This window comes from Schistocerca cancellata, chromosome 4 (assembly GCF_023864275.1).
Source record: "Schistocerca cancellata isolate TAMUIC-IGC-003103 chromosome 4, iqSchCanc2.1, whole genome shotgun sequence".
NCBI lineage: Eukaryota > Metazoa > Arthropoda > Insecta > Orthoptera > Acrididae > Schistocerca > Schistocerca cancellata.
The window spans coordinates 710,008,002-710,029,188 of NC_064629.1; the positions used below are offsets into that span (position 1 = coordinate 710,008,002).

General features: G+C 35.7%; 1 protein-coding gene across 3 annotated transcripts in view; it reads right to left on the reverse strand.

Moving 5' to 3' along the window:
* Positions 1 to 458: 458 nt before the first annotated feature.
* LOC126183705 (extended synaptotagmin-2-B) overlaps positions 459 to 21,187 on the reverse strand; it is a 187,535-nt gene continuing 166,806 nt past the window's right edge. For all 3 annotated transcript variants that reach the window (XM_049925890.1, XM_049925888.1, XM_049925889.1), the window contains exons 17-20: positions 15,782 to 15,874; positions 13,853 to 13,949; positions 8,782 to 8,922; positions 459 to 1,105 (exon numbers count right to left, since the gene is read on the reverse strand). In XM_049925890.1, the coding sequence (XP_049781847.1) occupies positions 1,019 to 1,105; positions 8,782 to 8,922; positions 13,853 to 13,949; positions 15,782 to 15,874 (418 nt within the window). In that variant the 3' untranslated portion in view covers positions 459 to 1,018. The remainder of the gene's footprint in view (positions 1,106 to 8,781; positions 8,923 to 13,852; positions 13,950 to 15,781; positions 15,875 to 21,187) is intronic.

Below are 21,187 nucleotides of genomic sequence, written 5' to 3' on the forward strand. Positions count from 1 at the left end.
CAACTGGAATTTTTTTCATGGCTCAATGGGATCTCAAAAGAACCACAGTGAATATTCCTTTTGAGGACATTGAACTCAAAAGCAGATGGTTCAGTACTTGTTCCAGTATTTTTCTTTGCAAGAGCAAGAGCTATAATTTTGTTGCGCTTATTAGCTCTCAAAATTACATTGTTGGTTGCTGTGCTGGTTATCCTTTCCATAATCAAAGTGACTGCTACAATTGCTGCTATGAATTTCTTGCAACTGGACAACATTACCTGGTGCAGTATGCCAATATTCCTGTAGAAAACAATAACAGTGCCGCTATCATTTTGTCATGTATTTCTTGATTAAAAGTGATATGATGGGGGGAAGGTGGATGGAAAAACATTCATTTCACAGTATTAATGTGAAAAATGAAGTACCATAATACATTCATACAGGAAATTATATGGCTAAAAAATAAAAGGTCAATGCAGTACTGTATGAATAAATATATTTAAACATTAGGATAACACAAAACATAACAGCAATAACTTCTTAACAATCACATTTCATAACAGAGTGCCAATTACTTTGAATTAATCCTTGCTGTGCTCATACATTTCATGTAAGTCATGCTTTTGTCATTTTGATTACAACACAATAAATTACACACATAGAAACACAAAGAGCAACACTTCATTTCCTAAACTATTTAACTTTTATATTATTGCACAATACACACTGTATTTTTTTTATAAAAGCTTTGTCTATTACTAAGTACTTGATTAGTAAAAAAGAAATGCACAAATATTTTTTTGTTTGAAGAAATACCTATAATTACACATAAAATGCTGCTTCTGCAAGTTTGTGTTTGCACAGCATAACTTGAAAAAACTTTAAAGACTCCATTTGAGAATTACAGATCCATTTTCTTTCACTTTTTCATGGCTTATGGCAGATTACACCTTCATTGACATAATTTTCCTAGAATCTGACAGTGGTTATCTCTGCGATATTAAGTGTTTAAGTGAAAGGCCATAGATGAAAAGGGAATTTATGCTTCCCTGGAAGTTTCTGGACACAAGTCAAGCCACATTGTCTTTGCCTCATTTAGATCCATATTCTTCAGATCCAGCACAACCTGTAACAGTTCATTTTTGTTTAATAATATGGACTGTGTACTGAAGAATACAAAATGTGAACATACAGTGCTTCTCCTTTTTCAAAAACTGCTTAGATAATATTGTACACAAATTTTAAATAATTCCTGCAATTGAAATAAATGATACTCTCAAGATGTATCTGGGAATTAACTCTGATATGAGTAGCATGTTGCCTGTCTAGCTTGTAACACAACTGTTGCTAAATTATGATGGCCACTAGAGGTAACCAGTAATAGTGCTTTTTACAGCTCATGTGGCCTGGTACATAGCCAATGTCTTCACAAAATTTTTAAAAGCTGTGTGAATTTTCTTAAGGTCTTATTCCTATTATTGTCACAAAGATATTCAGATATCTGGAAAGAAACCTACAAAATTTAAATAACACCAATGATATGTTACTGGGGATGACTCACACTGAAATATCTATACTGCTTGAGTGTCAGTACATAGCTATTGAGAAATAAACTGTGGGATGACAGCCAACCTCAAATCTTAACCTTTCCTGTAATTCTTTCCACAGTGTGGTCCAATATGCCTGGCACTAATAAGTTCTTGCAATTATAATGTAGTAGGTAGCAATCAAAATAAACACAAGCTGTTTCAGAATGAAGTGTTTTCCTACTGGTAAGTGCCAAGAAGTCTGCATTGGTTTTAGGATGCAATATTATTTTAATTACTCTGAGTTAGAGACACAATATACTGGCTTGTACTCTCAGATGCAAAACATGTTAACATTAAAGTTATGGGGAAAAAACCCAGAAAATTCAGCTTTAGATAAGCTATCAGCACTGAACCAAGATTATGGTGTGAGTGCACTAAAGAAATCCATAGCACACCACTGAATTTCTCAGTTTAAGGACAGATGAAAGATGCTGGGAGATGAACTGCATTTTGGGGATCTTTTGATATGTGAAAATGACTGAAGAAGTCCTAAATTTTAAAACGTGCATAACAGTCACCTTACGAGCAGCTAAAATGAGAAGGGAAAGGGGAGGGAGGTAGGGAGGGAGGGAGGGAGGGAGGGGGGAGGACTGGGCTCATCTTTCAAATGGGAGTTCTTATCCTTTACTAGACACTAATACTGTGTTTTATTTCAGGAAGTTTGGCACAGTGGCCAGTTTTTCCATGAGATAATTGCCACAGTCTGGCATTTCAACCATTCAGCTTTCAACATTATTATACACATATATGTTTGAATAGTCACAGTACTCTGTCATTTGATTATGTTGTAATGAGTTTGTAGGTTTTATACATTGCCTAATGCACCATTTGTTTGTTTTCACATATTAACATAATCTTTCAAAACTACTTCTCTTAACCTGCAATAATAACTGTAATTAAATACCAGAATTTCTGTGATGGTATTTCCTCCAAGTTTCCTGAAAGACCGTCAACATAAAGAGAAAATTTTCATGCTACTAGTGAGAGGTTTTATTTTAAAGTCAATACAATTTCTCCATAGTCTTTCAGCAAGTTCAATCCATCTCTGAAATGTAATTTTAAAAGGTCTGAAAAAATGTGTGTCTATGACTCCCATAACATTTCACTGAATTCAAAATATTTTCAAGTCACAACTTTCTATACATGTGGGAATATGTGAAAGTTATGAAGTTAAATCTTGTGAACAGAGTATAATTTATGCTTCAAATCCTTCAATTCCTCCATCATCAAAGTACCATTCTTGGCAGCTGCATTGTTTTGCATTCTAGGCCTTTCCTCACTTTCTTGTTTTCATCCAGGCCTTTTCTCACTTTCTTGTTTACCTCCAGTTGGTCCAAAAGACTTGCATTTTATTTCCCAGTTATTGTTTTATCCCTGTTCAAAGCACTAAATATGAACAACTTCATTTTCATTGTTGAAAACAATGGTCATACACCTTCTGGTAGGTGAGGTTAGTTTTTTTAAAGAAAGAAGTACCGTATGGACATGTTTGGGTGCAGCTAAAACTGGAAGAGCAGACAGCTTATAAATCTTCATCAAATTTGTATGAAAGAAGAGAAGACTGTGTCAAGTTAGTTTCATGTATCATTTCGAAGATAAATCATATGATGTGGAATGAGTGATTTTATATCCATACCACCTTTTACACATTAAAATAATACAAATTCTTCTACAGAACAGATGGAGTTGTCAAGGAGAAACTTTTTCAGTTTATTTTCAAATATTGCTTTGCTGTCTGTCTGATACTTTACATCACTGGTTGGCGATCAAAACTCTTGGTTGCAGCATTGTGTACCACTTTTTGTGCTAAAGACAGTCTTAATGTGCGTAATGAATGTTAGTTTTTTCTTCTGGTATTGTAGTAATGTACATCATTCTTCCTTAAAAACTGCAGATGATTAATTACAACAAACTTCATGAGGGAATAATTATATTGTTAAGAAGTAGTCAGGATGGCCAACTTCTTAAAAATATGTCTACAAGATGATTGTGGGTGAGCACCACATACCATTCTTACAGCACATTTTTGAGCGATGAAGACCGACTTTCCTTCTTAAAGGTGAGTTACCCCAGAACATTATTCTATTTGACATTACCGAATGAAACTATGCAAAATATGTCAGCTTACTGATTTGTCTGTCCCCAAGATTTGCAATGAATTTAAGTACGACTGCGGGTGAACTAAGTTGTTTCAGGATTATCAAAACATGCCTTTACCAGTTCAAATTCTCATCAATATGGAAACCTAACAATTTTCAAGTTTCCATCCCATTTATTACTTAATCACTATGCATTACACTTATCATTGGTGTAGTACCCCTACAGGTGCAGAACTGAATATGTTGTGTATTTTTAAAACTGAGGGTGAGATCATTTGAAAAAAAAAAAAACAGTCGTACTTTTAAGAACATTGTTTACCATTTCTTCTGAATGAGCCTTGTAGAAGTCCATATGTTATACCCCCCCCCCCCCCCCTCCCCCAAATCAGAATAGTGTCCCCGAACTACACACTTTCAAATACTAAGTAGAACTTTCTGCTTTCTGCCTTCTTTTGGTTACATTTGACACTATCCATTGTTGGATATACCATCCACTCCACAAAACTTCAATTTATCTAGGCGAACCCTGTGATTCGTGCAATCAAATGCCTTAGTTAGGTTGCAGAAAATACCAACTGTTGCTATTTTGTTACAGGAGAATACAGACTAGGTAATAAGAAAGAGACAGGTGAGAGAGAGTCTGTGCTCTGTAATAAATTTTGGATAGTTAATAGCAATATACTGTTCAAGAATTACAGGAGGAGGAAGTATACTTGGGGAAAGCATGGAGATATGGGAAGATACCAGCTGGATTACATCACAATGAGACAGAGATTTCAAAATCATACACAGGATTGTAATGTGTACCCGACAGCAGATATAGATTCAGATCACAATTTATTAAAGATAAAGAGTAGACTGGAATTGAAGAGAATCACCATGGAGAACAAAAGTCTAAAGAAGCAAGACACTGAATTATTGAGATTGAAAATGCATGTCTGAAGTTATCTGTGGTTGTAAATACTGTGATAATGAGTGCCGCAGCAGGCAGTTCAGTTGAAGAGGAGTGGACATCTCTATCAAGGGCAATCACATAAATTGGACAGACAAATGTAAGTACAAGGAAGTTAATTGTGAAGAAACCTTGCATAACAGAAGAAATACTTCAATTTTTGATAGAAGAAAGAAATTAAAAACTGTTCAGGAAAATATACGAAAGTAACAATGTAAGTTACTTGAGAATGAAATCAATAGGTAAGTGCAGCAAAAATGTGAGGAGATCAACACAGAAATGGTCAATGGAAAAGATAGATTCAGCATATACAAAAGTCAAAACGATCTTCGGTGAAATTAAAGGCAATAAGCATAAGATTCCAAAAAGAACTCCACTGTTAAATACAAAGGAGAATGCAGAGGGATGAAAAATAATATGCTGAAGGCCTCTACAAGTGGGACAAACTATCTGCTGACGATGTAGAAAAAGAAATGGGTGGCAGTTATTTGGGGATTCATTAGGAATACAGCATTAGAGTCAGAGTCTTGGAAAATGTGCAATCAAATAATGTGGAAGGGATGGGAAACATTTCTTTGGAATTTTTAAAATTGTTGGAGGGAAGTAGTAACCAAATGATTATTCAAGCTGCTGTGTATAATCTATGAGACTGGGGACATACCATCAGACAGTTGAAAAAGTAATAATTCTGTAAACAGCAAAGGCAGATAAACATGAGAACGTTCACAACAGTTCTGCCAAGAACAGTATACAAAATAATCAAAAAGAAAATTGAGCATATATTAGACAATGGTCAGTGTAGCTTTAGGAAAGGTAAAGATAGGCAATGCTGATACTAAACTTGATAATGATGGCAAGACTTAAGGAAAATCAAGAAATATTCCTAGGAGATGTGGATCTAGAAAAAGCAGTGAAAAAAGTAAAATTGTGCAATATGTTTGAAATCTCAGAAAGATTGCTATAATCTATAGGGAAGTTGGATTATATACAAAATGTACAACAACCAAGAGGGTGCAGTAAGCATGGACAACTATGAGCAAAGTTCTTGGATCACAAAAGGTGTAAGACAGGGACACATGCTTTTTATCCTGCTGTTCAATCTGTAGATTTAAGAAGTGATGACAGAAAGAAAAGTAAGTTTCAGGACTGGATACAGAGTGAAAGCATGTCAGTGATAAGAATGACACTACTACCCTCAGTGGAAATGATGAAGAATTACAAGACCAGTTGAATGGACTGAGCAGTCTAATGAGCACAGAATATGAACTGAGAGCAGACCAAAGCAAGATAAGTGTATGGAGGAGTAGCAGAAATGAGATTAGCAATAAACTTGATATAAAAATTGGGGACCACGGAATAGACAAAGTGAAGGAGTCTGCTACAGTGGAAGCAAAATTGTACACGATAGACAAAGCAAGCAGACTAGCTGAGGCAGAGAGGACATTCATTTCTTTACGTCTACTAGTGTCAAACACAGGTCTCAACTTTGGGAAGAAATTTCTGAGACTGTATGTTTGGTGCACAGCGTTATGTGGAAGTGACTCACTGCCATGGGAAATCTGGAAAAGAAGAGAACTGAAGCATTTGAGATGTGATGCTATAGAAGGCTGTGGGTGGACTGATAGTAAATAAGGTGGTGCTCTGCAAAATCATTGAGGAAAGGAATATGTGGACATTAACTCTATGCCGTCCGGCGACACCACAGTGGTGTCATGCGCGAAATAGTGGTCAACGTCTGGCGACACCGCAGTGGTGTCGTGTGCATAGATCACTCAGTATCTTTTGCATTCTGTTGGTGTTTTGTTTAGGTAACAATAAGTTACACACGTCAACATGTTGTTTTGTTTATATAAGTACTTGTGCCCCTTCATCGTAGCAGACAATACGATTATTTACGATGAATATGCGGACTTTTGTCTGACATTCTGGATGACTTGCTCAATTGAGAATAAGACACTGGATATACAAAAAAATTAAAGTGAAGCAGAATCATTGGAAGATAGTGAAACACACCCAAGAAGAATCGGTGAATGCTACGGTTGCCAATGATTCGGATGAATCAGACGAAGAAGACAGTGCACAGTGGTCAGACTTTGATTGACTGAGGACCAATAATAAATTTGAATGATCTCCGGATCCAAACATATTTCCCAAAGACACACAGAGTGTCGAGCATATTGTAGAATTATATATTGGGAATGATCTATTTGTATATATTAGCAATGAAACCAATGAGTACTACAGTCCAAATTGCAATAGAAGGAAACTGGATAAAAATAATGCCAAATTTGTCAATGTCACAGGACCCAAACTTAGAAAATGGTTTCAGATTGCTATCCTTATGGGAATTATAAAAAAGCAAGGATCGATGATTATTGGTCAAAGAATCCATTGATAGACACACCAATATTTCGCAAAATGGTGTCCCGCAACCAATTCAGACAAATATTATCATTTTCACATATTTCCAACAACAACAATAAACTGGATAATGCCGACTGGCTTTACAAAATGCAATTCATAATTGATTACTTTCCAAAAAGTTTAAAGAAACTTTTAATCTAAGTCAAAACATCTCAACTGATGAAGGAATGATACCGCGGCATGGACAGTTAAATTTTAAAGTTTGCAATCCATTGAAAATTACGAAATGTGGCATAATCTTTTGGATGCTATGTGATTTGAGTAAGGGATACATTTCCTCATTCAAGATATATTCCGGCGCTGGAGAGCCTTTAGCAAAAACAGTGATGGAACTATTGACACCTTCTTATGGAAAGTGGCATAACCTCTACATGGATAATTATTATTGCAGTGCAGAACTTGCACGAAGTTACTTGAAAATAAAATTCGAGTTTGTGAAACGATATGGCAAAACAGAGGATTTCCGGAAGAATTAAAGTGCGCAAGAGTCAATGTGTTTCAAGCTTGTCATTAACGGAAAGGTGACATATTCGCACAGATATGGAGAGCTTCGAAAATTCAAATGATATGAATGATCTCTACAATACATAATCCCACTTTGACTGGCACTCACGGAAAATGTAGAAAAACCAATTACACAATAAAAAAACCTGAAAGTGAATTAGACTACAACAAATACATGAATGGATTGGATTGGGCAGACCAATATTTGAGTTATTACCCTATATACAGAAAAACGATAAAATGGTCAAAAAAAAATTGCATATAACTTTGTTATTGCACATTATTTAATGCATTCCGTACATGTCAATATTTCAATACAGAACACAAGAGCCTCTAATTTCACGATTTTTTATTGAAAGTATCTGCTTCGTGGATAAAAGACCATGTACCTGCTTCTGAGAAAAACTTGGAGGTTGCCACTACATCACGTATGTCTCATCACGTTCTGGTTGACAGACTTCCCGGTCACATAAACCAACACCAACTAATACTTATTTCCGAAAAGAATAAACAAAAACGGAGAAACTGCCTTGTATGTTCCAAAAACAAAAAAGAACAACAACAAACTTAATGTGTAAGTCTTGTGGAGTTGTGTAACATCTTGGAGACTGTTTTTCTGCATATTATATGAAAGAGAAATACTAAGTACCAAAGACAATGCAAATAAACAAACATATGAAACAAACAAATTTTGTATTTATTTAAATATGTATATCTTTTACATTTCATGGAAGTAGGGGGAAGGGGGTTGAGAACTTAATCTCCTGATAATGTCAGGAACGGCCGACGACAAGCCAAGTAATCCGAATTAGTGCTGCCGGCGCCAAGCAAATACAAGACGTGCAGAGGGTAAAAACTATGGGGGGGGAAACAAATTGGAATATACCTACTAATACCTGGGGATGTAGGGCGCAAGTGCTACTACAAGAAGAAGAGGTTGGCACAGGAGAGGAAATCATGGTGGGCTATATCATCAATGAGGTGCAACACTGAAAAACACATACTAGCAATGGTACAGAAAAGTGTGTATCCCATACTGAAAAGATACAATAGATTCATCCAATGTTTTTCACATCTGTTTCTTGGCAGCTGTTGGTACGAAGTGAATCTGATCACAAAGATACTTCCCTTCACACTTATAAGTAATCTAATACCAAGGAACAAATAATAATGCCAACTGTAGGAGCACAACTGTGTTTTTGAAAAGTGTAAAAATACTGCAGAATGTATTTACCTGGCCCATGGTAGGACTCTGTTGCAAGAATCCTTTTCGAGTAACAACAGAAACCTCTAGTTGCCTATTTCGCATGTCAGCCTGAGAGATAAGGTATTCAAATGTTTCATCATAAACAGGGTTGCAGTTGTCCTTCAGCGTCTGAAATGCAAAAATTTTAAAGTAGAATAACCATTAAATATTACCATATATTAGCAACACTATAAATTTTTGTTACTAGTATTATAAAAGTTTGTAATCTAAATAATGCAATGACACACAATAATATGTTACAATTACAATGTTTATATAATTACTTGAGTAGTATACTTGGTGTAAGGCTTGATAGTTGATACCATTTATGCGGCGTGTGGGTAACGTAACTTAAATTTAAATATTTCATGCATGTGCTCGTGCCAAGTACTTGTCTTGTGTAGTGTAGTATGCTGTGCTGTACTGTACTGAACTGAAATGTAGTGTGTCATGTTTGTTGCTTCCAATGATGACGATGCGAAAATGGAGATGGTAAAATGTGGTGCCACCACATATCCTAATCATCTCAACAAGCACCCAGCAGACCATCCAGTTTACTGTCCCCAATGGATGGATGAATTACTGTCAACACTGTCACATGTTCACACTCTATGGGAAACTGCAGAGATGTAACAGGAATTTTACTATCACTTCTTCTCATTTTGCTGGCCAAGCTCTACAGGGCATTTTTTCATTGTCAGGATTTGAACCTGCTACCTCGATATCCAACACTTCTGCACAAACATGCATTAGCAATCTCTACTAAAGAGGCAGGTATCAAGGTGACAGTGCTAAGCTGTTTTTTTTCCACGAGACTGGATGATGTAACAGGAAAAAGTATGTAGAATTATATTTAAAAATCAACTGCCCCATTTCAAGAATCTGGGATGCAATTAAAGATTAAACAAGGCAAGAAAATTATTTTTACTGAAGCTGTATCTTGCAATTTATTGGCTAGTTTCCACCATATGGTAAATTACCATATTTTTTCTGCTATATATTTCATTGTTTACAGAAAATTATGGATATACGACAACTTAGCAAGAATTCTAAAGCGGTACACAGGTGTAAACAATATACAGCCATCATCATATTTCATGGAAATTAGTTACAGTACTTGATATTGACTGTCAGTGTTACACCCACAGACATGAATGTACAGCAAATTGAATGTAGTGCTCACATACATACTTGCACAGAGAATATATCACTTTCAATTTAGTAACACTTCATTAAATACAAAAAGTCTGTGATTATCCAATTAACTTGTCACAAAAATACTACATTAAGCCACTGACTGGCCTAGGCATTATAAAGCACTGATGAAGATAAAAAAAGAGAGGGATGCCCAACATCTTCACTGACTGTTTTGCGAATTCAGAATTTCTTTCCCAATAACATAATTTGAATCTTATTCATGTAGTACTCTATTCTACCTAGTGAATTGTTAAGGTGTCCCTAGGAAGATAGCTCCTGTGAATGATAGCATGAATGGTTTTACCAGTACTGCTTCAACATTAAGACTAATTTATCTCTAAAACTGATTTCAAGTAGGCATGGCTGTGTGGGACAATAGTTAATGCATTACTAATAATGGGTATGAGACTATACTTGATTACACTGGAGAGAATCAAACCATTCCATTCCAAAATTAATACAGAATTATTTAGTGACTGGTAACTGCTTGAGCTTCTAAGAAGTATCTTTTAGGCATTCAGCTGTATTAAGTTTATTCCATTCAGCAGTCTTCATTCGCGATATTTATATCTGCATTAGGTGTTTGATTTTTGAAATTATGTACTTCCATCCTCAGAAATCCTTATGGCCATCTGAAGATGGGGTTATATAACCCAAAAAATCAATGATATAGTGCGTAAGTGTGTCCATCATAAATAAAAGACCTGAAGTGAATATTTAAGACGTACTAAAAATACTGCTGCTTTAATATGAATCATATTTACAATTAACAGAATAGACTAAATAGTTCTGTTAGATGATTCTGAATCAAGCAAGTGCTGTGCAACTATGCAGCTCCAAATAATAAAGAGGATAAGAAGAAAATGATAGTATGGATGATCGTGTTATGGGACAACTAGGAGTACAAAGATGTAGCATAAATCTAGGAAACAGTGAACAATTAGTTACATATTAGGTGAATGGGTTGATTGTCTGGCAATGACTAAGATTAGTTTGGCGAGGTGTAAAACTTGAGTACTGATGCTACCTAAGTGCCCACGCTCTGACCTAATAGGTCAGAGAACAGGTATGCAGGGTATGTAAGAGGAGCTGACTGACAGAAAAGCAGGAAGGTGTGTGTGTGTGTGTGTGTGTGTGTGTGTGTGAGAGAGAGAGAGAGAGAGAGAGAGAGAGAGAGAGAGAGAATGGGGGATTACTTGTGTCCAAAGGACACTGTACTAAAGCTCTGTAAAGTTATCAACCTGATAATGTGCCTCTTTAGTCTCAGGGAAATTCACCCTCTAAAATCTTCATTAGCTAATTAACATGTCTGTTCAAAATAAATAATGATTTATTATCACAACACAGTCAAATACAATTGTTGCATTTATTGCTTTAAGCTGACTATGATCAGCTTATATTTAGTAATTTCAACACTTAATATACCACAGGTCATCACTTCACACAGTTAAAAAGTGGTTTAACACAGTTTTTCATGTGGCTACTCAGATAATTGACTTTGTATGTTTAAATTACGCTGGCTAAACACAGATTGAATGACACAATAACTGTACTGTTTGATTAGTGGACACGAACTAAGATCACAGTATTTGAACTGATTGAATGTTTGCCCACCACTGACTGACTAATAACATTGTGCCTTTATTGACAGAGTATCATCTGCAGACTTAATACTGACTACATGAAGTTTATGTAACTAATGCTAGCCTCCGATTGCTTGTAGCATTGAGTGCCACAACTATTTATAGACAAGAATATTACAGAAAATTACAAATTAGTAAAACGCGAAGTTATTCCAATTGAGATGTTAACATAAAATTCAAGAAAATTTAAACGAACAAACATACAATAGGTGATGAAGTAAGTTTGTTTAACTACTAGATGTATAATTACAAAATAGCAAAATTATCGGTACAGTTTTATGGGAGAGCAATTTAATGTGCACAGGGATTTTTAAAGGTCACTGAAAAGTTTACAGAACGTTAAATTTTCTAGTTGGAATAATTAACAGATTAACATGTTATTTAAGTGAAAGTATACATTTTCAGAAATGGAAAAATCTGTGCTACAAAACAGTATTACTGGATTTTGGAAAGAAGCACATTTTAAGATTTGAACATTCTGGAACATGAGCCTTTAGAATATAAATAACTTTATGATATAAATCTTTTGGAAAGAGTAAAACATATGTTGAAAAGTGGAGAAACAGGGCTTTCAGATGAAACAAACAAGTTTTAGCATCATTGAAATTTTACATTCACAAGGTTTGCAGGTATGGTAAATCATGAATATTTTTTTAAATGAAATGTTTTCATATGAACTATATGTACTACTGTCATTAGCAATCGTTAAATTATACAGTGAGTAACAAAGTTTAATAAAAGAATGTTTCAATAACGGTTTAGTAATTCTATGTACTTATCATGTATATACTGCTAATGAAAATATGTCAGAAAAATATAGCATCAGGAGTGGTATAAGAGCAAGTAGGATAATCCCACGTTGCTCTACTACAGTTCAGCTAGATTTTCAATCTAGAAGGCGAGACAGTACAAGATGGTTTTGAGTATCAGAGAAATGTTTAACACCCGAAGTTCCAAGAGCCCACATTCTAGTGAGAATCAAGAAACATATTACTTCCTCCAGAATATGTTTAGTGTTTAGTGTAAATACCAAGGGAAAAAATTATGGGTTTGTACAGAGGAATGCAGATTATTAATTTTTCCTGTATATCACCTACAAACAAAACAGGGTGAGGGGAAATGATTCCGTACACTTTGTACACAATGCCACAGATGTACAAAGGCCTGCAGCATACGGGTGTAGTACTATGTTGTTTATCTGTACATTTTACCTGTTCCACACATTAATTCTGTGATTTCAGAATAAAGAAAATCACTGACTGAATATGGGCATTCTTAGTGTTTTTTCTGAACTTTTCTAGTGGCACAAATTTTACTTCTGTGAACAACTGATGTGGATGTGAAAGGGTGTGTAGAACACTGTAACAAGATACTTTGGTTTTGTTATTACTTTGTTCAGTTTTCATAACAGATGTAACAAGTGACAGTTTCTGACACACATGAGCTGTATGGTCCCACCAGGTGAACTTGCTATGAATTAAAAAACCATGAAGTTTCACCGCACCCACATTATTAAAGAATTCACTGTCACCAGGAGAACATAATATTTGTTGCATACTGTTTTCATTTTGTTTATAGTGAAGCATCCCTAAGTTATAGTGAATAATACATCTGCTTCATAAACTGCCTGAGTAGGTTGTTACCACACTGGATAATAAGGTTGTCATCTGCCAACAGTAAAAACTGTAGCCCACGCCTGAGAACAATATCATAAGTAACACTAATTCGTATTTGTACCTTGAAAACACACACACACACACACACACACACACACACACACACACACACACACACACACACACACACTCTAGTTCACAGTCAGGGTAATGATGGTGAGAGCTATGGCAGCAGCTGAACAATAATTTGTGAGCAGTTCTACATAAGCAGATTAAGATTTACGGCAGAGAACCTTCCATTTTGCTTACGAAAACCTCAGCTTAAATTGAGTCATTAAACTTGAAAAAAATATGTATGATAAATGCTCACCAACTAGTAGGTGCAGAATCATCAGTTATAAAACCAAGAATTTCTATATGCCATTCCTGAATTATTGGTCTGTCTCATTGTTATACTGTTCTTAGTTTATTTTGCTGTTCATATGGATCAACTCATTAAAATATTGGGCAATATAACTTTCTTCTCTACACTTTCTTATATAAAAGAGTTTACATTGTCCAAATTACACATGTTAGTAATTTTAAATTATAACAGGAACTTACATCAGTTTTTCGTTTGGAATCCTTGGAACGTTCTGGAAGCAGATACAGCTTCACATATGGATCAGGGATACTGTTGGGATCCTTCAGTGGCAGATTACTGAAAGAAGTGAGGAATAAACTCTTGAATGTTGTCATGACAATGTGTCACAAAGTTAACAGTCTTTAACCATGTACAATAACCTAAAATTTATATGTATATAAAAATATACAGCAACATTTTCTTTCAATGTTGGATAAAACTGGAGATTTCATTAAAAATATTTTCATAACAAAGAAACAATTAATATAGTTCCTGTGATAAAAGTTAATCATGACCAAACCACTCTCTACAACAATGTACACACTGACATCATGGGAACTAATCACATTCTTTTCTGCTGGCATAATGTGCTCTTACTGAAACATCTGTTCTTAATTCAGGATCCATCTTATGCACTAGCGCAGATAAGCCAAAGCGAAGAAATAAAACGTTACAAGCTTAGAAAGTACTGCTAATCAGATTGAGGCATGCTACAAATGCTAGATGTTACAAGTTTTCAGTTTAATAGAATCTAGAAGTGTAAGTTGAAAACAAGTGCACCCGACACATATACCAGATGACAAATTCCAAATTGGTATCTAAATCACTTATGCAGTATTAGGTAAAGAGGGTTATATCAAGGCATCTTTACACTACATGTATCCTTCACTGCAGTTCACTATCTTATGTAACCTTCTACTGGGATTAGATGTACGAGAGCACAGTTATTTTATTGAAGATGGGAAACTCAGAGGCTTGTCAAATTTAGTGTTACATATAGCCAGTTCTTTAACATTTGATACGGAACATTTATTGCCAAATTCTTTTGTATTTGCTACTTATTTATTAGGTGATTCTCAGCAAAAAACAGAATTATATGTATGTAAAAAATAGTTCTCAGCATACATTACAGCCTCTTTACATACTGCTTGCCCCTCAAGAACCATATTAAATAATATAAAACTGAAGTATGAACTGGAAAATTGTGATAAATGTGCATAGCATGTGAGAACTTGTTACCCTAAAATGCTAATTTTCCACATTTCCAACAGAAAAATTCCATCTCAGGCTGCTGTTTACGTAATTTTCAACTTCATATGTCCAGTTGACTGCTGTGCACGACATAAGTCACATCATTCTATGGGGGATTATGTATCAGTGCATTAACTGTTTTTAAGCAATATCTTTGCTGCTGTTCTTGGACTGAAGACCACCACCACCACCACACCACCACCACCACCACCACCACCACCATTACTTACAGTTGCCAGTCATCTGTATTCAGAATTGAGTTCAATACTGTGAATGATACTTTTTCTTCCACTTTATCTCAACTGTACCATTTCAAACGAAGTACATGACAGGGCCAGGGCTTAAGGCTGATACAGATGTCAGCAATTTGCAGTTAATGGACATCATTCATCTGTCATTCTTTCAGCTAATGTCCCACAATGTATTCATATTTCATTACTACTTTGAGCACATTGTGTTATTAGGTTCATATGAAACTACTAATCTGACATCACATTGCTCTCTGATGTCTTGAAAACATACAATGTTCACTGTATACCTATCTATCTACGTGTGCATTACAGCAAATGAATAAAGCAAACTTTCTAGCAAAACACAGTAAATGGAATGGAGATCAGTTCTGCTACCCACTCATTATTATTGAACTTTGCTGTGATCACAAGTCTACCATTAAATTGATATAATTTACACAAAGAGGTTTACGATAAAGTGTCAAGAAAAATACTATGGAAATATTTGGCCAGTTATGAAACACAAGGAGTTGAGAAAGTAAGAACAGTTATCACTTTCACACTGTATGCTACACATTTACAAGCAGTACACAGTAAAATATATAGTAAGTACTAAAACTAGTTATAGTAGAACCACTAAATACTTACACAACCCTGTGGACAACAACAATTAATCTCTGACGCTGCTGGCTGTAGCGAAGTGTCAACTGTATTCGGCCCAAGTTATATTCTCCAGCAGATCTGCAAACATTTATATTTATTGATATACATTTGTTAAGTAATGCTGTTAATGGAACAGAGTTCAAAGGCTTAGTGCCCAAACATCATATCTAGAAAACTGCCAGTTTTTCAGCTGAGGTAACTTTCAATGTGCCAAAGATTGCATATCCAATTTCAATACTTATCAAAATAATGAAATCATAATTTTTTCTTAGGTTGCATAGCATATAAACACACACATTATGTGAATTGATGAAACTTTGTTTTGCTTGCATAGCAACAGCCAATGAGTGTCAAACAATTGTGGACTAGAATAAGATTCTTGTTTCTAAAGGAATACACTGGCTTATTGCTAGAAGACTGGCCTGTTATTTTTATTGCCAGTAGCAAATGATATTCACAGCTGACTGTTAAATTATTTAGAAAGTCTACCTCTATTTCTGAGTCAAAGTTCCCTGTTAATCTTGGAGATCATGTTATATAGCAGAATATTACATGTTACATGACCTATAAATCATGTATTATCTGCTTTTTTATCTTCCATGGAGAATTTTAGTGACAGGAAGATCAGGCTTAACATCTTGATAAAATTAGCTTGACTGACTCTTCAAACAGAATGCATATTGTGAGAAATAGAACGTAATACAAAAAATAAGCAGATCATTTAAGTTTTTGGAGTAATCATCTTAGATTGCCTGTTAGAAAGGACATAATTATTACCAAAATCTTGATGAATAAAATAATTTTGGGCATTAGGCCATGTCATTGCAAAGCAATGCAGCGGCTAAACTGTTGATGTTTCGATCGACTTGCTGCAATCCTCTTCAGAGCCAGAAGAAGACCACAGCAAGTTGGATGAAACGTTAATAATTTTGTTGCTTTAGTGCTTTTACAGTGACACAGCCCAATATCCAAAATTATTTTATTCAAACTGACAGTGGCCATGGAAGCCTACAAACTTATATGACCAAAATCATTAACATTTAGTATGAATAATTTTTTTTTTCATTCAAATTTGATCCAAGAGTAGCACACAACCTGTGACATACAGTATTTAAATGGCATTTAAGGTATATTGAAGTATGTTTAAATTTTTTTAGGTTCCTCCAGGAGCGAAGAGCGGAGGAGAATCTTGAAGTGCAGAAGTAATGACAAGACACACCATGCTCATCTGTCTTTCTACCGAAAAGTGAAGCCAACTGTGAACCAACAACAGCATTGCCATGGTTCTCTAGTTGTTCATCAATTAGGAGTGTGACTTAACAATCAAGTTACTGATAAAAAGAGTAAAAATATAGGAAAAAATCTATAGAAACTATAGCAAATAATAATGAGATGAAAAGAGTAATTACGGTTAATGACAGACAAAATGGTGCACAAGAATATCTACCTAAAATAATGGAGAGGAAGAAGTAACAGAGCAAGGAAGCTAAATCAGATGAGAAGAAAAAAATGAATGAAATCACCCTGGAAATGAACATGTACATAGAAATGCAAACATAATGACCCCAATAAATCTATTAAAAGCACAAGGCTACACAATGTGTTTCAGAAAATGTTGTCAAAATGTCACTGAGCAAGACAAAACAAACAAATGAAAACCACTAGGGCGTGCATGATGTAAGTGAACAAAGATGATTTGTTAAAGAACCTGGGAAAGAACTGAAAAGATCAAAGCTGATTTGTGTAGAAAACAGGGCTAGCGCTGTGTGGTTTGTCAGAAATTTTTCTTGACCCCATAATGAAGAAAGTGACAAAGAACCAAAATTAACACAGTGCAGTAGATGATGACAAAAGGTGTAAGCATACCCTTGCTATGAAGGTGCCAGAATGCCAGAAAGAATTCATAACTGAACACACAAATTCATTTCCTCGTGTAATATTTTGTGATACTCTTAAGGAGATACTGCAGAAAAGTACTTTGCAGCAGATTTTAATGCATCCAAAAATGTATTAACCCTTTTCAGATACATTAAGAGGCCAAAGCATTTCTCCAGAAAAATAGTTTATATGAATATCTTCTTAACAACTTCAATCTTCCATGATACATGAAATGAATAGCATGACAAATGGTATGTGTTTGAGAAAATGGATAACAAGGAAATGATGGAAAAGCAGGAGAAACATGTGAAACAGAAAGTGAAAAATTAGGGTATGTTCAACGAAAAGGCATATCTTGATAAGTCATGTTTATAAAAACTGACTTCAAAGCTGCAAATACTGTTGCTTTTTCTGACAAATCCCATGTTTAATAAAACAAGAATTTCCATTTACACTCTTACAATCACTGCAAGTACTATGAAAGTTAGGCGGGAGGTGAGAAAACTTGGATTTCATGGTCGAGCGGCTGTTCGTAAGCCATACATCATGCTGGTAAATGCCAAACGCCCCTCGCTTTGTGTAAGGAGCATAAACATTGGACAATTGACCAGTGGAAAAATGTTGCGTGGAGTGAGGAATCATGGCATACGATGTGGCGATCCGATGGCAGTGTGTAGGTATGGCGAATGCCTGGTGAACATCTGCCAGTGTGTGTAGTGCCAACAGTTAAATTTGGAGGCGGTTGTGTTATGTTGTGGTGGTGTTTTTCATGGAGGGGGCTTGCACCCCTTGTTGTTTTGTGGAGCATTATCACAGCACAGTGATGTTTTAAATGCCTTCTTGCTTCTCACTGTTGAAGAGCAATTCGGGGGTGACAATTGCATCTTTCAACACGATCAAGCACCTGTTCACAATGCACGGCCTGTGGTGGAGTAGTTACATGACCATAACATCCTTCTAAAGGACCAGCCTGCACAGTCCTGACCTGAATCCTACAGAACACCTTTCGGATGTTTTGCAATGCTGACTTCATGACAGGCCTCACCGACCGACAGTGATACCTCTCCTCAGTGTAGCACTCCATGAAGAATGGGCTGCCATTCACCAAGAAACCTTCCAGCACCTAACTGAAAGCATTCCTGAGAGAGTGGAAGCTGTCTTCAAGGCTAAGGGTGGGCCAACACCATACTGAATTCCAGCATTACCAATGGAGGGTGCCATGAACTTTTAAGTCATTTTCAGCCAGGTGTTCAGATACTTTTGATCACATAGTGTATGTGTAGTGAACAACATCAGAACTCATTTAAAAATGATTATAATGAGAACAGTTTATGGAAGAGACGGTAGTGAATATCTGCTTTAAGAGCCATGGGCTGGAACAGTGCTACAGTGGTTCCATGAGAAATAAATAAATACATACATGAAATTTAGCAGATTAGATTTCATAAAGCAATATTATTCCTGATTTTATAAAACTATAGAGTCATCTGAAATCATAGCTACAGGTAAATGACTACAGTAAAGAAGATACCCCTTATATGAAACAGCATGTGGAAGACAACTGAGAGTTACTGTACAAGGTTAATGAACCTTCATTATTGCAAAAATTAATAGAAATATTCAGAGTCTCAGCTGTAATCTGGTGGAGTGTGTAACCTCTTTAGACTCAAACAACCTAATATCACTAACTTTTTTTTCACAATTCTTTAATTTACTCAAGTGTTGCCAGGAACAAATGAAATAATTTCATGCAATAGTGTAAAGTCAGATGAAGTCGATAAAAAATAACTAACTATTAATTTGTTGACACAGTTAACTGCACTTCATTACTCCTCATCAAAATTACAGGTTTTGCAGATATAGTTTTCAAGTTGGAGCTTCACAGCTGCAATATGTTTAATGAAAGACATTTTTATACACCATCAGCTACTTATAAACTGTACTGAAATGTGCTACTAGTTTTGCTCTTTGAGTAACATCATCTGGCACTCAACAAAAAATAGTTCTGATGTATTACACAGTTGTCTTAATATAAATGTTGTGTACATAGTTCCGCGTAGTCAGCGCGTACACAACTTTCCCACTAAAGCGCGCCCCGCTAAGCACAACAGCGCAGGCGCAGCGCTCGTCCGTCTCCGCACTACGAGATGGCGCTGTCTTAGAGACAGACCAAATTCTGCTTCTGCCGATCCATGTATTAATATGTAACGCAGCCAATGAGATTGCTGCTAACGTAGAACCTTTTCTCCTCACGGATCACACTCGCGCAGTGATACCTGAACGCGCGAGGTATTATAACGAGTGTACAGACCTCCGATTAGTCAGTCTGCATTAGTCTGTAGTCAAGTTTCAGTCTGCGCCTAATAAGATTATCATATTCCTGTACATAGCCATGAAGAGAAATGTATAGACACTTTGTCAAGCATCAGAAATATGTGAGAATAAGATTAACGTACCAAGACCAAAGGAACTTCAGATTGTCAATTGTAAATAGCATCCAGAACCAAGTTAAGTAATTTTTAGGCTTGTTATTATTTTAATAAAAGTGTGTGAAAATTAATGAAGTTCTGTTTAAAGTTGGTCACCGTCAATCTGCTACTCTAAGCGTGCAAGTGGCATTTCTATCGTCTGACCTAACGGCAGAAGATAAACATGCCACGATAAGACCACGAGACATATTGCTGACACTCGCCTACTTCGTTAGAGCGACAAGTCAAATAATCTGATGGTGTGTGTACTGAAGGTCTTACAGTATGCACACCACAATAAACATAAATAAGACAAACAACAATATTTAGATTATATGTCACTAACACACTTTGGTAACTGGACACATCTGTACTCCACTGCAAAGGCAGCATATACATTTTTTGCAAGACCTATCCTAGAACTGCAGTTCTCACATTGCTGGTGGTCACTGAGCTCACTCCAATCAAAGAGACACAGAAAACCTGCAACACAATACCACACAGACAAGTAAAACCAAAAGTGTGTTACTGATGTGTAACATAAATACTGATGTCTGCCTATTTATGTCAATCTTATGGCAACTATGTTTAATATATCAGAAAGTGAGTGACTGTAACAACTTTTTGTCCAGTGCCAGAAGATAGCCCACAGATTGAAACTAGTAGCACATTTCAATAAAGTTTATACAGCAGGTATGGTCTCAACATGAAGCCCTGAAATGCCAACAAGAACAAATGTAACACAAAACTGTTTTATATTACAATAAAATAAGGACTGAGGAATATTCAACAAAAGTCTATTTGCAAAAACTGGATTACATTGAAGGTGTAAGAGATCAATACATGAAAGCAATATTTCAGACCTGACAGGTTATTCAGGAATTGGTAAGCCCAGAAAAAAAAATATTACCTGAATATCTTTTTAAAGAGGACCTGAGTGATACTTAGCAACATATCAGTCTGTAATATTATCTCATCATATAGGGCAATCCCAAAAGTAAGTTCTCCAGTGCATTGGGGATGCAGAGAGACTGTTTATGTGGTT